The sequence below is a fragment of the Brienomyrus brachyistius genome, chromosome 8 (genome assembly GCF_023856365.1).
Source record: "Brienomyrus brachyistius isolate T26 chromosome 8, BBRACH_0.4, whole genome shotgun sequence".
Classification (NCBI taxonomy): domain Eukaryota; kingdom Metazoa; phylum Chordata; class Actinopteri; order Osteoglossiformes; family Mormyridae; genus Brienomyrus; species Brienomyrus brachyistius.
In genome coordinates, this window is record NC_064540.1 from 8,910,191 (window position 1) to 8,930,392 (window position 20,202).

The following is a 20,202-nucleotide window of genomic DNA, read 5'->3' on the forward strand; positions in this document are numbered from 1 at the left end:
AAACTTCTCCTCAGGGGCACCTCAGCCGTTCCATGATTTTGTTAAATTTCACCAACAGCTCAATTAAATGATTAAATATATTGGTTTAAAAAGTCCGTGACAGATTGACCAGCTGTATGAGGTGTGCTAGTGGCCAAGTCAAAAAATACATGGCTGCGCTGGACGGTCGCTGCAAATGCTAGGATGATTTTAGCAGAGGTTCTGAAACAGCTAAGCTGACACACTTTGACAGGCATAATATCATAGTTTTACACCAACAAGAAGATAGTCTAAACATCATTATCTTTGCCTGCCTAAGACGTTTGCACAGTACTGCACCTTCAGCCATGGCCACACCGCATGCGGTCAGATCCGGCCGAGGGAGCCTCCCCTAACTGGCCTCACCACGCGCCGTCATCTGTGGGATAACTGAGCGCTAAGCGATTCTCAGCCGCACGTTGGCCCCAGGGTGACAGCGTCGTAGCAGCAGGACCCCCGAGTGTTTCTGCCTCATGCAGCACGGTCACTTTAAAGCCTGTATGCGTCCTGGAGGTCAATGTTCATGTCTGTGTTGTATGTCTGTACCATCAGGTGCTGATATGTGCTCAAGATGAGTGGCCTGGGGGAGAACTCCTTAGAGCAGCTGTGCTCTGACCGGAAGCGCAAGCTCTCCACCTGCGAGACGCCTGGCCTGGGGTGAGTCCTCTTACAGCCCAAAGGGGGCGCTATTCTTTTCTCTCAGGGTTTGATCTTCTGACTAGAAGATTATACAGCAAGTTATTTGCTCAACAGTGTTTTGATGACTGTTGAATGAGTTTAACCAAGGTGGTGCGGTGGTTGGATGGGAAGTACTGGGTGTTTCTCATGCGTACTTGACCGTACTTGTGTTCTTGCGTATCTATTTCACGCTAACTTCCATCGCCAAAGACCAGTTCCAGAGAACAGGAAAAAAAACCCTTATGGCGTTCTTGCCCCGCCCCCAATATCAAGGATGCATCGGTTGCATCCTCCCCAAATGAGATCATCCATCCATCCATTTTCCAAACCGCTTATCCTACTGGGTCGCGGGGGGTCCGAACCTATCCCGGAAGCAATGGACATGAGGCAGGGAACAACCCAGGATGGGGGGCCAGCCCATCGCAGGGCACACTCACACACCATCTCACTCTCACATGCATTCCTACGGGCAATTTAGCAATTCCAATCAGCCCTCAGCATGTCTTTGGACTGTGGGGGGAAACCGGAGTACCCGGAGGAAACCTCACGACGACATGGGGAGAACATGCAAACTCCACACACATGTGACCCAGGTGGAGACTCAAACCTGGGTCCCAGAGGTGTGAGGCAACAGTGCTAACCACTGCACCACCATGCCACCACCCCTAGTTCAAATCATCACTAAACAAAAAAGGTGGTTTGTACACCGCAAAGTATCGATGGCGTACGACGGCGGCACTACTGCTATGCAGGAGCACTGAAGGGAAAACACACAGGAGCTATTCTGGATGACGGGCGGCCGGCACAGGCAAAACCCACCCTAATTGTTGCATGTTTATTAAGTTACCATTAATATGATGATCTTTTGTCCTTGTAGCTGCTAAATACATTCATTATTAAAGCCATACGCTTGTCTGCCTGCTACATTAGAATTTCCATGAAATATGTTTCTGAGAAAACATTTAGGCTACAATCTGAACTTATTCTATGTTGATTGACGGTGCCAGTGTATTTGTACATGTGCACTGGGGATGTTGGGGCCAGTGTTGTCATGAACTAAAACTGAATCGAATACAGATACTAATTTAAAAAAAATAAATAAATCGTGAATTGAAATAAAAATGAAAACTATATTTACTGAAAAACCCACCAACGTCTTTTAACCTTGTTTAACCACAACTTTGCCTCAGTTAAAAGGTGTTGTGCTTGCTGAGCTGGTCTCTCTCTGGACATCAGAGTGCTTATCGCTGAGCAGGTCTCTCTCGGGACGTCAGTGCTTATCGCTGAGCTGGTCTCTCTCTGGACGTCAGTGCTTATCGCCGAGCTGGTCTCTCTCTCTGGACGTCAGTGCTTATCGCCGAGCTGGTCTCTCTCTGGACGTCAGTGCTTATCGCCGAGCTGGTCTCTCTCTCGACGTCAGTGCTTATCGCCGAGCTGGTCTCTCTCTCGACGTCAGTGCTTATCGCTTCCATGATTTACCAAAACAGTCACATGTGGCGTGCTCTGCTAGCTGAATTTAATAAACATAAGGATACAAGGAATTTATAGAGATTGCTATAACTTTTGGGTGTCACAATAAGCCTCTCATTAATATTTGACACATACTACTAATCTCCTTATCGAATTGTTGGCGTAAGTCGCGTGTCGAGTCACGAAGTCGGTGTCCGTTATCTGAAGCCCTGCAGTGACATAGAGTTTGTTCTTGTCAAAATGAAATCCACTTAAATGAAGCATGCAATGTTATTTTCAGGAAGAAGACTAATCGTTTAAATTAAGCAACAAATCTGTAAAATTGTCGATAGATTAATTCATAGAAAAATAGTCGTTATTGGCTGTCCTAATTGTGTCACAAGTTTCTTCCTGGAACGCACGTCAGCAGGACCTGTCTTGTCAAGACCACAAGTACAATCTTTGCGTTCTTGGCGTTGAGAAGTCCCCACACCTCCAGGGGTCGGGGTTCAAATCCTGCTGCTTCTCTCTAAATTTACTTTGTGACCCTGTACTGGATAAGTGGCATGGATGGATGGATAGACCTTTGTTTTTAAGAAAAATCTTTAATCTTTAACCATTTGAATGAAGGTGTTGAGGCCTTTTTAAGCAGAATTCTTCCCGAACCCCCCCCCCCCCCCCCCCCCCCCGCTGCATTCAGATGCGACAAGCGCCGGAGGGAGCAGGAGAGCAAGTACATCGAGGAACTGGCCGAGCTGATCTCAGCTAACCTCGGCGACATCGACAGTTTCAACGTAAAACCGGACAAGTGCGCCATTCTCAGGGAAACAGTGCGGCAGATCCGGCAGATCAAAGAACAAGGTGGGGACTCTCTGCACCCCAGCGAGATCTTGTGGGTCCGCAGGTTGGGACTCCAGCTCATGTGAAGATCAGGCGCCGAGCTGAATCGGTGGCCTAGGGAGAATGCCTGTGACCTGCTAAATGATCCGAGTTCATGTTTAAAGTCGTACGTCTTGTTACAGTGGCGGTTTCCGCACTCTGTATAGGAGCTTCTAAACAAACAAGGTGTATCTTTAAAGGGTCGCGCTGTACAGTGATTTAACCATGATGAAATCTCAGGTACTGCAAAGACTAAATAACCTGACATGCTTCTGTGAAGGGAAGAAGACATGTTTGTTTTATTTGTCTGAAGTCCACTTGGCCACAATGTTTCTCCTCAGCTGAATATCGGTGAGTTGCCTGTCTCACCTCAGTGGCTGTGCTTAAGAAATGTCTGATAACCTCATTTGGAAAAAAAATACCTCTTTCACAGAAAGTACAAATTATCTTTTTTCTTGGAAGTAAATAGAATTTGCAGATCTGTATATACTCTCCATGTGTCCTTTAATGAGCGAGCATTTTTTAATACAAGAACCACATTTTGCACTTGTGATTTTCATCTATTTATTATTCGTTCCCGATTCTGAAACTTGTTTATGCAACTGGTGCTGGATCAGCTGGTGACACCAGCCAGGAAGTGATGTCACTTCTCAGAACATTCACCTTCTCAACAGGAAGTGGGTGGGGCCACACCTAGCTTTGACATTCTCTTTCGGGAAGTGAAAATTGAAACCGCTCTCTTGCCCTTATGTTCACATTGAAACATTTGATAAAACACGTGTCATTCCGGTCAATTATTTGTTTCTACTTGCGGTTCCCTTGTCCGAAACAAATGACAGCATTGCATGTCATCTTGTAAGTGTGCGGTCTGTCCTCCTCAGCGAGGTGCCAGAAGAGCTGCTCCTCCTCCTCCTCCTTCTCAAGCACTGCTGTTCTGCAGGGGTCAATGTCCTGTGCCTATTTAGATCACTGCACAGCTCCCTGCATTACTGAGCTACGTGATGCTGCCTCCTGGTGGCCATGAGCCTCAGTACACCTTGCTTTTGTTCCTGTCAAACCAGTAGAAAGAGAACTTTGAAAGTTACTAAATCAGACTTTTTGGTCAAAGGGGCTGGAATAGTGCAATAATGGTAATTGTCTTACTATTAAAACGAGGTGATGGATGGTGAATGTGTGAGAACTGAGGGGATGATACAGGGAACAAGCTGTGATCGGACTTCAGATGCAGTTTGGGCACCGTGCTTATGGTGACTCGTTCCTCACCCACTCCCAGGGAAAACCTGCTCTAGCGACGATGACGTCCAGAAGGCCGACGTCTCCTCCACGGGCCAGGGAGTCATCGACAAGGACCACCTGGGGCCGCTTCTGCTGCAGGTGAGTGTGGTAGTCGTACCATTGAGGCACGGCACTTCACGGGGTGAAGGGAGGGGAGGCAGCGGGGCAAGCTGTAGGACGTGACCAAGCACAGCATGGCACCAGCTGCCCAATCATTACCTCATCAGCAGGGGCTCAGTGGGTTAGGATGCTATGATCAGAGGGTCACCAGTTCAAATCCCTTGGGTTGAAAAGTCATGTCACCTTTGGACCCTTGAGCAAGGTCCTTAACCAAGGCTCTTAACTTCCAATTTCTCCAAGGACTGGCTGACCCTGCACTTTCAGTTGTACGTCACTTTGTGTAAGGGTCTGCCAGGCGAGCAAAAAGAAAATCAGACCGCAGAATTGCTGGAATTGTACCATAAGTAGCTGCATTGGCAGTGATTTCTGGGAAAAAAATTCTTGTTAATTGTGTAGGTATGGTACCTGCTGTCTACTAATTTGACAGCCCTGAATGAACTGTGCATGCAAATTGTTAAAATTCCATTTTTCTTTTGTAGATGTGAAGATGTAAACTGTGCTCAGCTTTTAATACAACTATCTCCCTTGGTGCTGTGGTGCTAAATAGTTGCATTTACGTTTGGACAACCGTGTCTGCTAAACAAATTGACATACAAATGAAGGAGATGGTACATAACAAGCATGCAGCTGTCAAGCAGCCAACTTTTGCTAGGCTGAGCTTCCAAAGGGTGCAAGATAGATATGGGAACAGGAGCTGCACAAAACACCATTTGAACTTGATATATGAAAAGCTATTCACATAACACCATGGTGGTCTATTCTGAGCACAGAATACAGTTGTGTACCCACTAGTTAAGGAACCTGCTGCATTATTCCAGGAAGGTCTGCTTAGGCTGCCCAGCACTGGCTTTGATGTGGGCCAGACTGACTGTGGCGCCCCCTGTCTTTCTGTCTTCCATGCAGGCCCTGGATGGCTTCCTTTTCGTGGTCAACCGGGAGGGGAGTGTGGTGTTTGTGTCGGACAATGTGACTCAATACCTGCAGTTTAAGCAGGAGGAGCTGATTGGCACCACCGTCTACAACATCCTCCACCAGGAGGACCGTGAGGAATTCCACAAAAACCTGCCCAAGTCCAATGGTAGGTGTCCTTTGCCGTATGACCGGGTGACCTTTAACCTTTCACATTTTGGAACCCTAATAAGACTGCTGTGCTCACATACCCAATATGGGCAGTCTGACTATTGAACTACTTGAAGATCGCTTTAGAACGAATGCAACTGTCCACACAAAATTGAAATGGTTTACAATGGGCGTTGGCCTTTGTCATGGATGATTCTAGTCTCGTCTCTTCTGTTTATGATTTTAATCGATAGTCTGGTGTGGGGGCTAGAAATGAAATCCTTTCAGATATTGTGCTTTCGGCCTCATCTGACCAGGACCTCCAGGATGTTCTTGCGTGATTCGGTGCAGAGTGGAAATGAGGCCATGGTGCTCTCACAGAAAAGTGGATTGCTCCTTTGATCCAGATCACAGTGGGATCACCTTTATGAACGTTAGATTGACAGGCAGATTGGTTGAGCGACTGAAGGGATCTATGATGGGGGGAGGGGGGTCACCATAGCTCGTGGTTCATCTCCGTCCCTCTAACAAACGGTCATGTAAGGTGTAAGGTGTCTCCGCAGGGTTGCTGGAGTCACTCTCCGTGACGGGGTGACATATCCGGCAGCACCTCGAAATTGAGATAATGCATTTTCATGTCAGAAGGAGTCAACTGTGGTGATTCCAGCATCTTGCCACCTGATTGGCCCCCAGGGCAGCTGTTATGGGCATGTCCACTGGGCGCAAGCCCCTTGCTTGACTAAGGACACACTACAGGGACTAGATCTCCCAGGTCTCTTGAGAACATCTGGGGAAGCCCCATGAAAAGTTGGTGTCTGGTGTGACCTGCTCAGCCTGCTGCCGCAGTCACCCCTAGCGATCAGGAGAAGCAGCAAGAAGATGAGGTCATAGCTGTCAAATTTCTGTCAGAAAGATGGAGTGGACTTGAAACTTTGGTAGACTTTTTCACCTTATTTTTCCCCATGGTCACATTTCAGAATTGAAAAATTTATAAACTGTGCCGTTGCTGAAAACATTGCTGCGTGTGACCTTTGTTGACCAAACGACTTGGCATTTAAACCAATTGTAGCGTGGCACATCAGATGAGGTCGCTTTAAGGGCAGACTGTGCTCATGATTACTTCCTGTGCTGGACGCCATCTGGCTGTTACTGTCACGCAAAACATGGCGGGGGAAACGCAGTGGGGAAAAAATGAGAGCAGGAGGAGCTTATCATAACCTTGAGCGAAGCCTTCATTCCAGGAAGATATAGAAACATATCGATTAAAAACATTTTAGAAGTATCGTAGATGCGGAAAACATGATTGTCAGCTGACTGACATGGTCGGGGGGTGGGGGGGGCTGGATGTAGGTGTGATGGGAGCTTGCTGCTCCTTAATTACACAAAAGGGGGGGAGGATGTCAGACTCCCTGGGATAAGCATGGTGTTCCTGTCAGACACCAGACAGGCTGTCGCAAAGATTTTCAGCGATGGGGTGTGTCAGAGATTCTGCTTTTTCTGCAGCCGTGGGAGGACTAATGGCCTGCTTTGTATGTGTGTATGTATGTATGTCTGTGTGTGTGTGTGTGTCTCCCCACACATGCGTGCATATATACACATGACTTTGCGCTCCCCTGACAGCAAACGGCGTGTCCTGGGCGGGTGAGGCTCCCCGGCAGAAAAGCCACACGTTCAACTGCCGCATGCTGGTGAAATACAGTCACGGCCCCCCTGAGCAGGGTCCCGAGAGTCCCCCCCGGTACGAGACCATGCAGTGCTTCGCCCTCAGTCAGCCCCGTGCCATGATGGAGGAGGGGGAAGGTAAGGGCGCCCAATTCGGGGGGGGTGGGTTATGTCTGGCGTCATGGGAGCTGTGGGATCTGACCTGTTATGCCATTGTGCCGCTTGCAGACCTGCAGTCGTGCATGATCTGCGTGGCGCGCCGCATCACTGCCGTGGAGCGTTCGGACACCTTCGAGACCCGGCATGAACTTTCAGGTATGAGTTGCCAGCCACTACCAAGGCCCCCCCCACCCTCTGGCACCCCCTAGAGACTTTGACTTTCTACTTCTTCTGTTATGCAGGAAATCTGGTCCATATTTCCCCCGGCACTCTGCGGACCTCAATGCGACCCGGCTGGGATGACGTTCTGCGTCAGTGCCTCCAGATGTTCCTGTACCACAGCGAAGGCCAGCCATGGTCCCACAAGCGCCACTATCATGAAGGTAGCTGTGCCCCGCCCAGCTCTGCCCCGCAGCAGCCTCTGCACTGCCCTTTCGCTCAGCTGCCACTTCTCCGCGACTCTTCGGCTTATCAAACTTAACACAGCAGCTTCTGATTCCAGATGAACTGTAATTGTAAAGGTGTTTCATATGCAACTTCAGCATTCGTCTTCGAACCTCCTGTCCTGAGTAGTATTACCAGGGGAGTTTATATGAAGTAGCCAGTTCATCACAGGGCACATGCACCATTGTAAATACAGAAATGCCAGTTAGCCTCATTGCCGCTTAAGTTTCCGTTGGGTTCCCCCAAAATCTAGAAACATGAAAACTCCTTCATCTATTATTGCACATTGAAGCTAATTGCAATTAATTTCTTTTCGATTTATTTTTGTTGATACGTCTCATTCTCAGTTGTTGAATTGCCAGTATGCTTATCACTTGTGTCCTCAGCATACATGCAGGGCCAGGCAGAGACCCCAACGTACCGCTTCACCTTGGCGGATGGTACCATGGTAGCAGCGCGAACCAAGAGCGTTTTATGTCGCAGTCAGATGACCAATGAGCCTCAAGGATTCATCTCTACCCACATGCTGCACCGGTAGGTTGTAAGTTCCCCCAGTCCAGTCCAATGCAAAGAGTATCTACCATGAATCTATGATTCAGAACCCAGCAGTCATTCACATTATGCTTGCCCAGTTAAAGGAGTGTTTCTGTAACGGTAATGAGTTCTGGGGCCATATCATTGGGGGATCGCCAACCCATTCTTTGAGACATCGAGCAGATCTCCATGAATAGGTCACCAACGTTATTAAAAAGTAGTATTAGTCCACTCTGAACCACTGGCTGATGGCTATTCCAAACGTGATGATGAAAGAAAATGAGGAGGTTCATCGGTGCTAATGCTTTCTTCTCTGTCACAGGGAGCAGAATGGCTACCGCTCTGTGCAGACTGCCATGAGGCCACAGGGCATGGGAAATGCCAACACAGAGACCCAGATGAACATGCCCCCTGTAGGTGGCCCTGGCATGAGTATGAACCGGGGCTATGGCATGAACGAGGGCCAGATGGGCGGAGTCATGTACGGCAGTGGTGGAAACCGAATGATGCAGATGAATCAGATGCCGCAGATGAATCAGATGCCGCAAATGAATCAGATGCCGCAGATGAATCAAATGAACCAGATGAATCAAATGAACCAGATGAACTCAATGAGTCAAATGAATCACATGAATCACATGAGCCAGATGAACTCCATGAATCCCATGAACACCATGAACCAGATGAATTCGGTGAATCCAGCAAGTCAGATGAATCTGATGAATCAGATGAGTAAGATGAACCAAGCCGGCATGTCACAGCAGCAGCAGCATCAGCTGCCCCCCTTTCCGGGTGGGGGGTATGGCTTGGGCATGAACAGCCCCTCCCAAAGCAGCCCTAGTATGAGTGCTCCCCAGCCCAGCTTGATGATGTCCCCAAGAATGCGTGGAAGTCCCAAAACTGGAGCCAGCCAGTTTTCGCCCGGAGGTACGTCTGCCGAGCTGATATACCAGCTAGCCACATGTTAAAAATGTTACAGCCACAGGATGGCTACTTCCAGTCGCATATTTTTATGAAAGTAATCACTGATGATATCAGCAATGACCAATAGACATGCATGTTTATGTTGCTATGGTAGCAGTTTTTCCAAATTTAGCCTGTGTTAGCTGCCAGAGGACTGTGATGACAGTGGCTACAAGTGAGAGCAGTAGAGCAATTTTCTCAAGTAGTGCAGGATGATTTTGTCTTGTTCATGTGGACGTGTATGCGGGTGGGCATGCATGTGGGCACTGAGACACGTGTGTACCCGCTTAGGTCTCCACTCCCCCTTAGGCCCGGGCAGCACTGCTGGTTCTGGTGGCTTTTCCAGCAGCTCCCTCAACGCCCTCCAGGCCATCAGCGAGGGGGTGGGCAGCTCGTCGCTGACCCCACCCACCCACAGGCCCGATGGCTCACCTGGCACCGGTGCCTCCCCTCCACAGCAGAGCCGGGCTTCCAGGAGCCCCGAACCGCACCCCAGTGCCCCGACGCCCCCTCCAGGGCCCGACGGCCAGGCAGCCCAGCACCGAGAGGGCAGTGAGGCAGCACCATCCAGTGCGGAAGCTCCAGCCAGGCGGCTGCCGGACAGCAAGGGCCATCGAAAGCTGTTGCAGCTTCTCACCTCCCCTACTGAGGATCTCACCATGACAGGAGCTGCAAGCCCCCCCTCTGCCTCAGTGTCCTCCTCCTCCTCAGCTGGGGCTGGGCCGCCGGGTCAAGGTGGCACCTCCTCTTCCTCCTCTGCCGCCACCACTGGCCCTTCTGCCCACTTTAACCACCCCCTGCAGGAGAAGCATAAAATTCTCCACAAGCTGCTCCAAAATGGGAACACCCCCGATGAGGTGGCCAGGATCACCGCTGAGGCCACGGGGAAGGCCATGGGTGTGCAAGACCCGGGGGGAGCAGAGTCGGGGCAGGGAGGTGTGGCTGGGGTGGGAGGTGTGAAACAGCAGGAGCAGCACAGCCCTAAGAAGGAGAAGCCCCATGTGCTGCTGCACTACCTCCTCAAGGACGATTCCAAAAAGACGGAGCCCAAGCCCAAGATGGAGGAGCAGGAGAACAAGGCCGGCCCAGTCCCCGAGGGCCAGGAGGGCAAGATCAAAGCTGAACCTCCTGATGAGGTAACACAGAACCGCTCCCCCAACCAGCTAACACGTGACCCCGTCACCCCCATGTTTTGTGACTGATGTGGTGTCCTCTGTATGACCCTCCAGTTGGAGTCAATCCTGGGGGGTCTTGGAGGGTCAGGCTCTGGCTTCTTCCCAGAGACCTCTGGAGGAGGGAGCGAAGGAGGGAGCAAGCAGGCCAGCTGCACCGACAACAGCCACGGTAAGTTGGGCTTAGGAGGCGTCAGAAACGAGACGCGCTACATTTCAAAGCAGAACTTTAAACCTGCCTAAACCAAGGGTTACCAAATTGGGAGTCACAGCATGATTTCCAGAGTATGTTAGTAAAAAATGAAAGATAATGGGAGTCATGGGCTAAAAAGTTTGGGTAGGTGAGACCAGGGATCATCACTAAAAGAAAAAATTGTTACTCCTTTTTTGTAGAATAATATGTTCTTTAGGTAATAAAAAAAAATCTAACTGAAGAAGCCTTTTAAATTACCCATGAGGTTACCGATTTCCCTAGTGTCTGTCCTGAATTCTGCTGCTCTGTCAGTGGTGGAAGGCCTACATCTTTGTGGATGATGTGGCCAAGTGAAATGAGCGTAATTAAGAATACTGAGAATACTTGGAGTGCAGCTTCGGTCCTGAGGCTGGCTCTTCTCCGCTTCCAGATGCCAGGAGTCCAAGTATGGTCTCAGGGTCTCGAGCTCCATTCCAGAGAGCCCTGTCTATGGACGCAAAGCCCGCCACAGGCGCAGGTCTGCCGGGTCGCCGTAGCGCCCCCTGTCCCGGACCTATCAAACAGGAGAGTGCAGATGGTGTGGGCTCCATGGGCGGGGCTGATGGTTTCCCCGGCAACGCAGGTGGGTGTCTCCGGTTGACCACGACAGGGACACCGGGACTAATATCCCTCAAAAGGTTTGATTAACGTATTGCTGGGTCTATCTTTAGTGTTCTTGTCCTGTGTCTCTGGATAGTAGCATTTGTTCTAAATTAGAAACAGCTGCATAGATACTGCAGCTTAGAACATTCTGGAAGTTCTTAACCTTTAGACTCCCAAAGTGTCAGCAGGCTACATTTCCCATAGTTGCTGTGGTCAGGCAGTAGGTGATCCCCGAGACTGGTCTTGTTTCTCTGCACAGGATTGATGAACAGGGGGATGGGGGGTCCCCAGCGATCACCCATGGGATCCTCAGTGGACTGGGGCATGCCGCCATCTAGTGGCAGTCCAGTGGGTTCTGCTGGTCACCCATCCATGCAACGACCTGCCATGGACTACACCCCCAAGGGCATGATGGGAGGAGGGGCCCTGGTCGGACGGTCCAATAGTGTTCCTGCCACTCGCTCAATGCTGCAGCAGCAGCTGATGGACATTGGTATGTGGTCTGTGTGCGTGTGTGTGTGTGTGTGTGTGTGTGTGTGTGTGTCACTGCAGTCCTACCACTAGTCAATCTGATTGTTCTGTAGGTCCAGGTGATGGCAACATGGGTTTGAGTCCCTTTGGACCACAGGGTGGCCCCAGTCCCTCCCCTTCCTGGCCAGATGGACCAATGGGAATGGAGCATGGTGTGCAGAGCAGTCGGGGAAGGTCAGTCCATGACAGAATGATCCAGAAGGGGGGCGCCGGGGTGTTCAGCATTAAACGGGGAGAACGGAAGGACATCGTCGAGTAAGTGTTGTCTGTGAGGTTCCGCCAGTATATGAGTGTGACCTTCCCCGTGTTTCAGGCGTCATTTTGGCAACCCACTGGAAGACCTCCTAGTGCCCCCTAGCGGCGGCGAGGGCCAGAGTGATGAGCGAGCTCTTCTGGACCAGTTGGACTGTCTCCTGAATAACACGGATGTGATGGCGCTGGAGGAGATTGACCGTGCGCTGGGCATCCCCGACCTCGTCAGCCAGGTCAGACGACGGGGGGCCTTGCTTATTTTGAACTGTTGCTATTTGCTGTTTTTGTGTTACTAGTGTGTCTACAGCTCGCCATATAATGGATGAATGGATTTAGATGGCAGTACAGCCATTTAGACATTAGTAGACAATAAACAAAATTAATAGGTATCCAGCAGCTCTTGCTGCTTGGGCCCATAACAAACGGCACCATTACGAAGAATGTTAGGGAAAGTATTACATGGAATTCTGTAGTAAGAGTGATGATTGGCATTGCATGGCGGGTTATGCTGTGAAAGACTCACTGTCCTGATCTGTAGAATGAATGTTTTGATACTTTCCCGTGACAGAACCTCATTTTTATCTATGAGATTACAATATTAACTTACACCTCCCCCCCCCCCCACCCCAATCAAGGGTCAAGGGTCAGAACAGCCAATGGAGCCCTTCCCTGGCCAGGACTCGCCTGCAGTGATGGAGCAGAAGCCGCCGTACGGCCCGGGCTACCCAGGCGGCCCTGGTATGCCCATGCAGGCCGCCTACGGGGGCGGCCCGGCGCCCGGCCAGCCGCAGGGTTTCGGGCCGGGCATGGGTGGCATGGCAGGGCAGGGCGGCTTCCCTGGGGCAGGCGTGCACCCCCGTGCTGGCATAATACGGCCTCGCATGATGAGTGCCACCAAGCCACTGCGCCTGCAACTGCAGCAGAGACTCCAGGGACAGCAGGTGACTCCCCACCCCCCCCCCCCCCCCCCCCCCCCACACACACACACACACACTCATTTACATTTATAGCGGGATGGAGATGTGGTCTTTAAAGTCACATTGATCCCTTAAGGGGTGCTGGCAGTGCAGCCAGCAGCTGGGCCGTTAGCAGTGACCGTATGTTTATCACGTGTTGCTTCTGTTCTCACTGTCACAGTTCATGAACCAGACCCGGCAAGGCCTGGCCATGAAGATGGAGGGCCCCACCGCAGGAGGCCCTGGGCTCCGGGCCGGCATGCAGCCTGGCATGGGCGGCCAGGTGAGCGCCGACCGCATCTATGCACCTCCTGCCAAACGCCAAACGTGTTTTTATCAAATTCTGTTCAGCTGTGAGCTCTCCCTTGCATTCATGGAGAACCTTTGAACTGAGTCTCATGGTCGCATTCTGTGAATTGGTCAGGGATATAGACAGGACTGCAGTGCGGGATGTGTGACACATGCGCGTGGTGATGGATCAGCCAGTGAGCCACTGCGTGTGTGACTGGGATGTGTGACGAGCAAGCTGGCAGCCGTCAGGGGGCCCGTGTGCTGACCCACATTTTCCTGTTTGATAACCATATACATCTGGGCCGATACCTGGCAGATGAAATTTAACGTCGATAAATGTAAGGTACTCCATCTAGGGAGCAGAAATATAAAGTACAGGTATTTCATGGGTGTCACTGAAATAAAGGTAGCTGATCATGAGAAAGACCTTGGTGTGTATGTTGATGCTTCCATGTCCCATTCTCGCCAGTGTGGGGAAGCAATAAAAAAGGCCAATAGGATGTTGGGGTATATCTCCAGGTGTGTGGAGTTTAAGTCAAGGGAGGTAATGCTAAGATTATACAATTCCTTGGTGAGACCTCACCTAGAATATTGTGTGCAGGTTTGGTCACCATATCTTAAAAAGGACATTGTGGCCTTAGAAAAGGTGCAGCGTAGGGCCACAAAAATGATTCCTGGTCTTAGAGGAATGTCATACGAGGAACGGTTACTTGAGCTAAATCTGTTCAGTCTCAAGCAAAGGAGATTGAGGGGGGACATGATCCAGGTATATAAGATTCTAACAGGTTTGGATGCTGTTCAACCAAATAGTTACTTCAGCATTAGTTTAAATACACGAACTCGTGGCCATAGGTGGAAATTAGCGGGAGAACATTTCAAGCTGGATTTAAGGAAGCACTTCTTTACGCAGCGTGTAGTCAGAGTATGGAATAGCCTTCCTGATAATGTAGTGCAAGCTGAATCCTTGGGTTCCTTTAAATCAGAGCTAGATAAGATTTTAACGACTCTGAGCTATTAGTTTAGTTCTCCCCAAGCGAGCTTGATGGGCCGAATGGCCTCCTCTCGTTTGTATAGTTCTTATGTTCTTATGTTCTTATCTAACGCAGCCATGGGTGGCGACGGGTTATGGCACGTTCTGACACGGTCACGAGGCAGAGTTGGAAATGAAAGCGTTTTAAAACCAGCAAGCTCCTATGCTGATCCACGATCAGATTTCCCAGCCCTAGTCCTAGAATTAACCTATATAAACGGGTCTTGGGTCTGCAAATGCTTCGCACAGGGCTGCTGAACACTCAACCAAACCACAGATGCTTCATTTAAAATTCACTGGCACATCAGATCAGATTTGCGCGATGCAATGCCATTGATTGGTGTAAATTGCATGTAAATTACTGTGTGCTTGATCATGGCATTGATTTAAACCTATACCTGATGGAGGGTCGTGACTGAGCTCACATGGTAAAAATTGGTTTGTGGTGCAAAAAACATCCGGACGATGGCTTTTTCCTCCACTGAGATCAGTGTGAGCATTGCGGTGTTTTGTAGGCTTGTGCCCCCCGCAGCCTTTGTTACGTGACCAGACTGGTTCGTGTTAAACTACAGGCCTGTACCTGTGTTCTCACCAGACACTGTCATTAGCTTAGACCGAACACGCTATTATCTCTCAATAGACCATTCTGACTGTGAACAGCATTGGTATAAGACAGGGCCTGCCTCAGACCCCACCCCTCCACTGCTAACCCCACCCCTCTCTGGCAGGCCGGCTTCCTGAATGCGCAGATGGTGGCGCAGAGGAACAGGGAGGTGTTGAACATGCAGCTGCGCAGGCAGAGGATGATGATGCTCATGCAGCAACAGCAGCAACAGCAACAACAGCAGCAGGCCGCCGCCGTCGCAGGGGGGTTCAGCCCCCCACCCAACGTCACAGCCCCCCCAGGGATGGACCACCCCATGGCGGGGCCCCCTATGAATCAACCAGGGCAGCAGCAGCAACAGCCACCCTACCCATATGGGGGAAACTATGGTGAGACCCACTGGCAGCACAAAACAGTGCTGACTGACTGGCAGTCAGGGGCGGAGCCCTGTCCCAATGTCCACACCCACGGGCTTAAAGACTTGGAGGCGTGTTTCTGCAAAGTCCTTGGGGTTTTAGGGCTGTCCCAATGTCAAATCGTCAAGTGCATGAAGGCACCCTCACAAACATTTTGAGTCCTTTATGCACACTTTCCATAAGTCTGCATTTCTGCAGACTGTGTTTGAGGAAATTTCCCACAGTTCATAGTGTTGTGACATGAAACACTGGGTTATCAGGGAAGACCCAGAAGCATGGATGGTAAACAAACCATTTCTGTTAGTTTTTGCGTAATGATGCTGATTTGACAAAAAAATAGTAAATTGACAATTTACACTTGACGATTACTGGAGCCTGGAACATGTTCAGATTAGGCAGTCTGTCCCTTAAATGCCCTGGCCGGGAAAAAGGCGCAAATCTTGAAATAAAAAGTGCCAAACCTATGATAATAAGGAATATGTTTTGCCGTTGTCAAGGTAACATCTCAGTGTGTTGTTGCATTCCGTTTTATATCATTTTGAGTCCTTGCAATCTCTCGCCCTGAATCACTTACGAGGTGAAGTCAATTAAGTGCGTGAGAGTTCAGGATTGGGATTGTGTGTGTGTGTGTGTGTGTGTGTGTGTGTGTGTGTGTGTGTGTGTGTGGGGGTGGGGGGGGGATTAGGTTTAAACCTGTTTTTTTGACATTGTGGGGTCAATGAATGCAAAGGTCTATGAATGCAATCAAAAGAGTAAAAACTCTTGTATTTCGTTTGGTTACTTATGGTTGAGGTTAGGGCTGGGTGGGGGTTAAGGTCGTCATGTTGTGATAAGAGGTTTCCCCATAGAAATGAATGGAAAGTCCCCACAAAGATATAATTACACACACACACATATGTTTGTATCAGTGTTGTAATAGCACTGCAGCTCTTACCACCTTTTCATGAGCTTGCTGACTGATAGAAATGGAGAGTGAAAATTTGTCCATCACCATCAATGTTAATTATTATTAACATAGTTTTCTTTATCACATTTGTAGGTATGAGCCAGCAGGGGGAGCCATCGTTCGCCCAGTCGGCAGGCAGCCCACCCAGGAACATGATGCCCGGTCACATGGGCCCTGGGCAGAACCCCATGATGCAGCAGCACCCCCAGGGAGGTTCCATATACCAGGCAGCTGACATGAAAGGCTGGCCACCGCAAGGGGGCATGGTCCGCAGCAAGTAGGTATCGCGGCGTGGCCATGGTGACATTCCCCCCCCCCCGCTTTAAGGTCCTGCCAAGGAAGAAGCCTCAAATGGGGCGAATTCCCCTTTTGTTCCACATGCTCTATTACATATCTTGGGCTCAGCGTTTATGCAGCAGTAGTTCAGTTTGTGGTACATGGGGAATAGTGTGTGCCTGTGTGTTTACCCATATACCTCCCATTCATTTTTTTTTTTATTATATTCATTCATTTCCTTAATATCCTTTCCGGGTTGTCCTTCATGTGCTGTGTACTTCTTTTTTAACTGGTTTGCACTGTGTGCACTTTGTGTCTTTGCGCTCTGTCGTCTTCTGCACGCCATGTCTGTTTCTCTGCACTTTAAGTGCCTCGCTGCTGTTTGTGCCAGAAGTCCCGCCCCCAGGACCAGTATTACTCACCCAACACGGGGCCTAATCTGCACAATGATGCCTCCTGTTGCAGCTCCTACCCTCAGCAGCAGTTCGGCCAGCAGGGGAACATGTCGCCCTACGGTGGCATGATGATGAACGGCTCCATGCCCAGCGGCGGGGGCGCCGGCGCTGCCAACATGGGCCAGATGCCGGGCCAGATGGGCGTGAACCCTATGGTCATGGGCAGGATGCAGATGGGTCCCGAACAAGTAGGTGTCCCCTTCAGACCACCCCCCCAACCTCCCGTCAAGGCACATTCTCCAGATCATTAAAATCATTAAGGGAGGGAATGCGTGTCCCCAGGAAAATGTGGCCTTATTGTTGTCATGAAGTGACAGTAGGTGACCTTTGCCATTATGGGTTTTTCTCCTCACATGAATCTTGGTAATCAGGGCTCTGAACCCAGGTCTTCCTCCCTCTTTCATAGAAGTACTGTTGATGCCCCCAGCACGCATGGGAGGAAACCTCACTGTGAACCCAGCAGAGACCCCAGTGGTGTCTGGGTGCTTCACAAGGCCTGCTTGTGGGCGGGGCTACATCTGGATGCCGCCTCTTTGTAGCCGGGACAGCCCCCCCCTCACCCTCAGCACATCGGCTGCTGAGCGAAAGCTTCTGTAAATGGGACAGACTGTGTGGTGCAAATGCTTTTAGCCTTTGATCCTCAAGATCTATTTATTTACCTGTCGGTGGGTGATCTGGGGGAAAAGGAAGTTCGCTCTTCTGCAGGACGGAGGTGGCCCCACCTCTGCCTGCAATGCGTAGAACACGTCTTGGTCCTGCGATGAAGAGGCTCTGTTTCACATGTACAAAAGTGTAGCAGTCATGCAGTGTGTAGTCTTCACTGTGCAGAAACGCTCTTTGCTTTGGCCCCCGATGGGCTACGGTACAAACAAAAAAGAATTAACGTTTTAGTGGTGATTGCACTTTACAGAAAGGCTAATGTTGAAAGGATTGTTGCAATATTTCTTAGTCATTATAGCCTTATTCAAGAATCTTTTTAAACAGGACTTTAATAATAAAAAAAAAACGTAATGGCAAGTAAGCACAGATATTCCTTTTATTATGCAGTTTTAAGCAATAAACTTTCCTTCTATGCTTGTAGACTGATAGAAATGGAGAATCATCAATTCAGAGCAAAGGTACTGCAGTATTAGATGTGATGTCAAATCTGGAATTTTCCTGTCTGTGAATATAGATTGTAAATACGCTTGAAATGTATATCTGCTTTTGTAGGTAACATACTGTTTTTGCACAAATTGTAATGCTTAATATTTAAAGTATACTTTTCTTATTCTATTTCTTTTAGGTCAATTCAGCTTTTATTTGTTGTTTTTTTTTTGCTTGGGAAAAAGTGAGGGGGGTGTATTATTCCTATTTTGATATTTGACTTATTTCTCAGCGGTAAATCAGCCATCTTTTTTTGAGAACTGCACTTTTATTTCTAAACTGTTTCCCCCATTTCTGACAAAACAGCCTTGATTTATAAAGTGGTGCTTCTTCTTATGTTTTGATTTTAAATTGTTCACTTTTAAAAACAAAGATTCTAAACACAGCAGCATGAAAAGGGAGAGGGTGAGTTCCGCCTGCTGCCTGTAGGAAGATGATCTCTGAAAGTGCTCTCCTGCACAGTTACAAACTCTCTCACGCCGTTTTGTTCAAACGTCATTCACCTTTTGTCATGTGGGCACAGCCCTGAGGTAAAATCCATCGTCCCTGTACAGATTCATCGAGCTGCAAAAACAACTGTCCTGAAAGAAATATGGGAGTGGAGGGTGTTAACGGAACAGCCAGGACTCTGCCAGACCAAGGACAACTTAGTCCTCTCAGTCATCTTGTTTGTGAGTAAGGGTACAACCTAATACTACAGCAGAGACTAGGACCAGCTTTGGGGCTGCGGCTGTCTTTTAATGGGTAAGAAGCCAGAGGCAAAGGCAGAGCCGTTGCAGTACCTAAGAGGGAATATAAGGGGCGCTGGCCAACTGTTCCCCATTAATTTCATTTGGTCAGATCTGCACAATCCAAAGACTCCCCAGATATATTCCGCCTCACCCTGTAGTCACATGTTGATAGGCACCTGGAGATGCGTATCTCACACAAACACATTTTGTATTGTATAATATTTACAAGAAAACACCAGGTTCTGATCTGCAGATAAGTGTATGTTTATTTTAATCTCTTTAACAGCTGATGGCCAGTGGGTGACTTTTTGTAGCATCACGGGGAAATTGTAATTTTTTTTCCAGACTATTTGATAAAGGGGGTCAATGCGGATACAAGTACAATTAAACTGACTAGGAGAATTATCCAAATTAAATGTTTTAGACAAATCTGTCTTTGTGTAACTCGATGTTTTCCAGGGGAGAAACCGTTTTTTTATTTTTATTTTTTTTTTTTAGTTGACTGATGGTAAGAATCTACAAATTCTTTAATTACTTCATGAAATTGTCTAGATTTTTGTCTTGGTGAAGTGAAAAAAGGATAATATCCAGCACAACATTGGTCTGTGCTAATGTCTTTGATTCTTGAGATTTGAAAAAGCCAAGTTTTCATTTGGCGTTGTCTTGGTTAAATAAAAAAAAGCAATTGAATATGTTGTCATAATACCAGGATGTAAATTACAATTGCGTTTGTTCTCTTGTTCCTTGATGTTAATATTGATGTAAATACAAATTTCTATTTAAATGTTTTGGGCTTCTCGTGTCTCATTTGTGTGTGTTTATTTGTACGCTCCGATGACGCACCAGCACGCGTAATGCCTAACCCTTAGTCTATCACTCAACATGCTGCATATTCATTTTCGTATACATTTTAATTGCAAGGCACGCACACACTTTTCACATTAAAACATTAAGCTAAGTATGTCCCTTTATACTGTGTGTGCTTACCTTAACTCACCTCTGGAAATTATTTCCAAATAAGGAAAGGAGGTGCCTCAGGTAAACCTTTCACTGGACGTTTAGGTAACAAGTTTACACGATGAGTACAGTTGCAGACAAAAATTTTGAGAATGACTGGCTTTCACAAAGTTTGTCTCGGTGATTGTAGATCTTTTTCTCAGATGTTTCTATGGTATACTGAAGTATAATTACAAGCATTTCATACGTGTCAAAGGCTTTTATTGACAATTACATTAAGTTTATGCAAAGAGTCAATATTTGCAGCTTTGGCCCTTTTTCAAACCTCTGCAATTCGCCCTGGCTGCTGTCAATCAACTTCTGG

The 20,202-nt window shown here is 48.6% G+C and overlaps 1 protein-coding gene across 2 annotated transcripts; it reads left to right on the forward strand.

Moving 5' to 3' along the window:
- The first annotated feature begins 542 nt into the window (after positions 1-542).
- Positions 543-19,669, forward strand: LOC125748002 (nuclear receptor coactivator 3-like). 2 transcript variants are annotated; one of them, XM_049023760.1, is made up of 21 exons: positions 543-675; positions 2,846-3,006; positions 4,298-4,398; positions 5,323-5,497; positions 7,099-7,278; positions 7,369-7,455; positions 7,542-7,682; positions 8,130-8,277; positions 8,600-9,204; positions 9,532-10,376; positions 10,470-10,584; positions 11,036-11,227; positions 11,507-11,740; positions 11,832-11,952; positions 12,092-12,263; positions 12,666-12,971; positions 13,168-13,269; positions 15,036-15,300; positions 16,367-16,550; positions 17,015-17,192; positions 17,411-19,669. In XM_049023760.1, exons 1-21 carry the CDS (start codon positions 590-592, stop codon positions 17,420-17,422), a joined length of 4,410 nt encoding a protein of 1,469 aa, XP_048879717.1. In that variant the 5' UTR covers positions 543-589; the 3' UTR covers positions 17,423-19,669. The 2 variants fall into 2 exon arrangements, with proteins under 2 accessions (XP_048879717.1, XP_048879718.1); XM_049023761.1 differs by having other exon boundaries at positions 9,550-10,376.
- Positions 19,670-20,202: the final 533 nt, after the last annotated feature.

Excerpts from the sequence above, each read along its gene's own strand:
- LOC125748002 (XM_049023760.1), top strand. The coding sequence starts at position 590 with ATGAGTGGCCTGGGGGAGAACTCCTTAGAGCAGCTGTGCTCTGACCGG. Across the intron at positions 7,683-8,129 it reads CAAGCGCCACTATCATGAAG|CATACATGCAGGGCCAGGCA; the intron begins GTAGCTGTGCCC and ends TTGTGTCCTCAG. Across the intron at positions 10,377-10,469 it reads AAGCTGAACCTCCTGATGAG|TTGGAGTCAATCCTGGGGGG; the intron begins GTAACACAGAAC and ends ATGACCCTCCAG.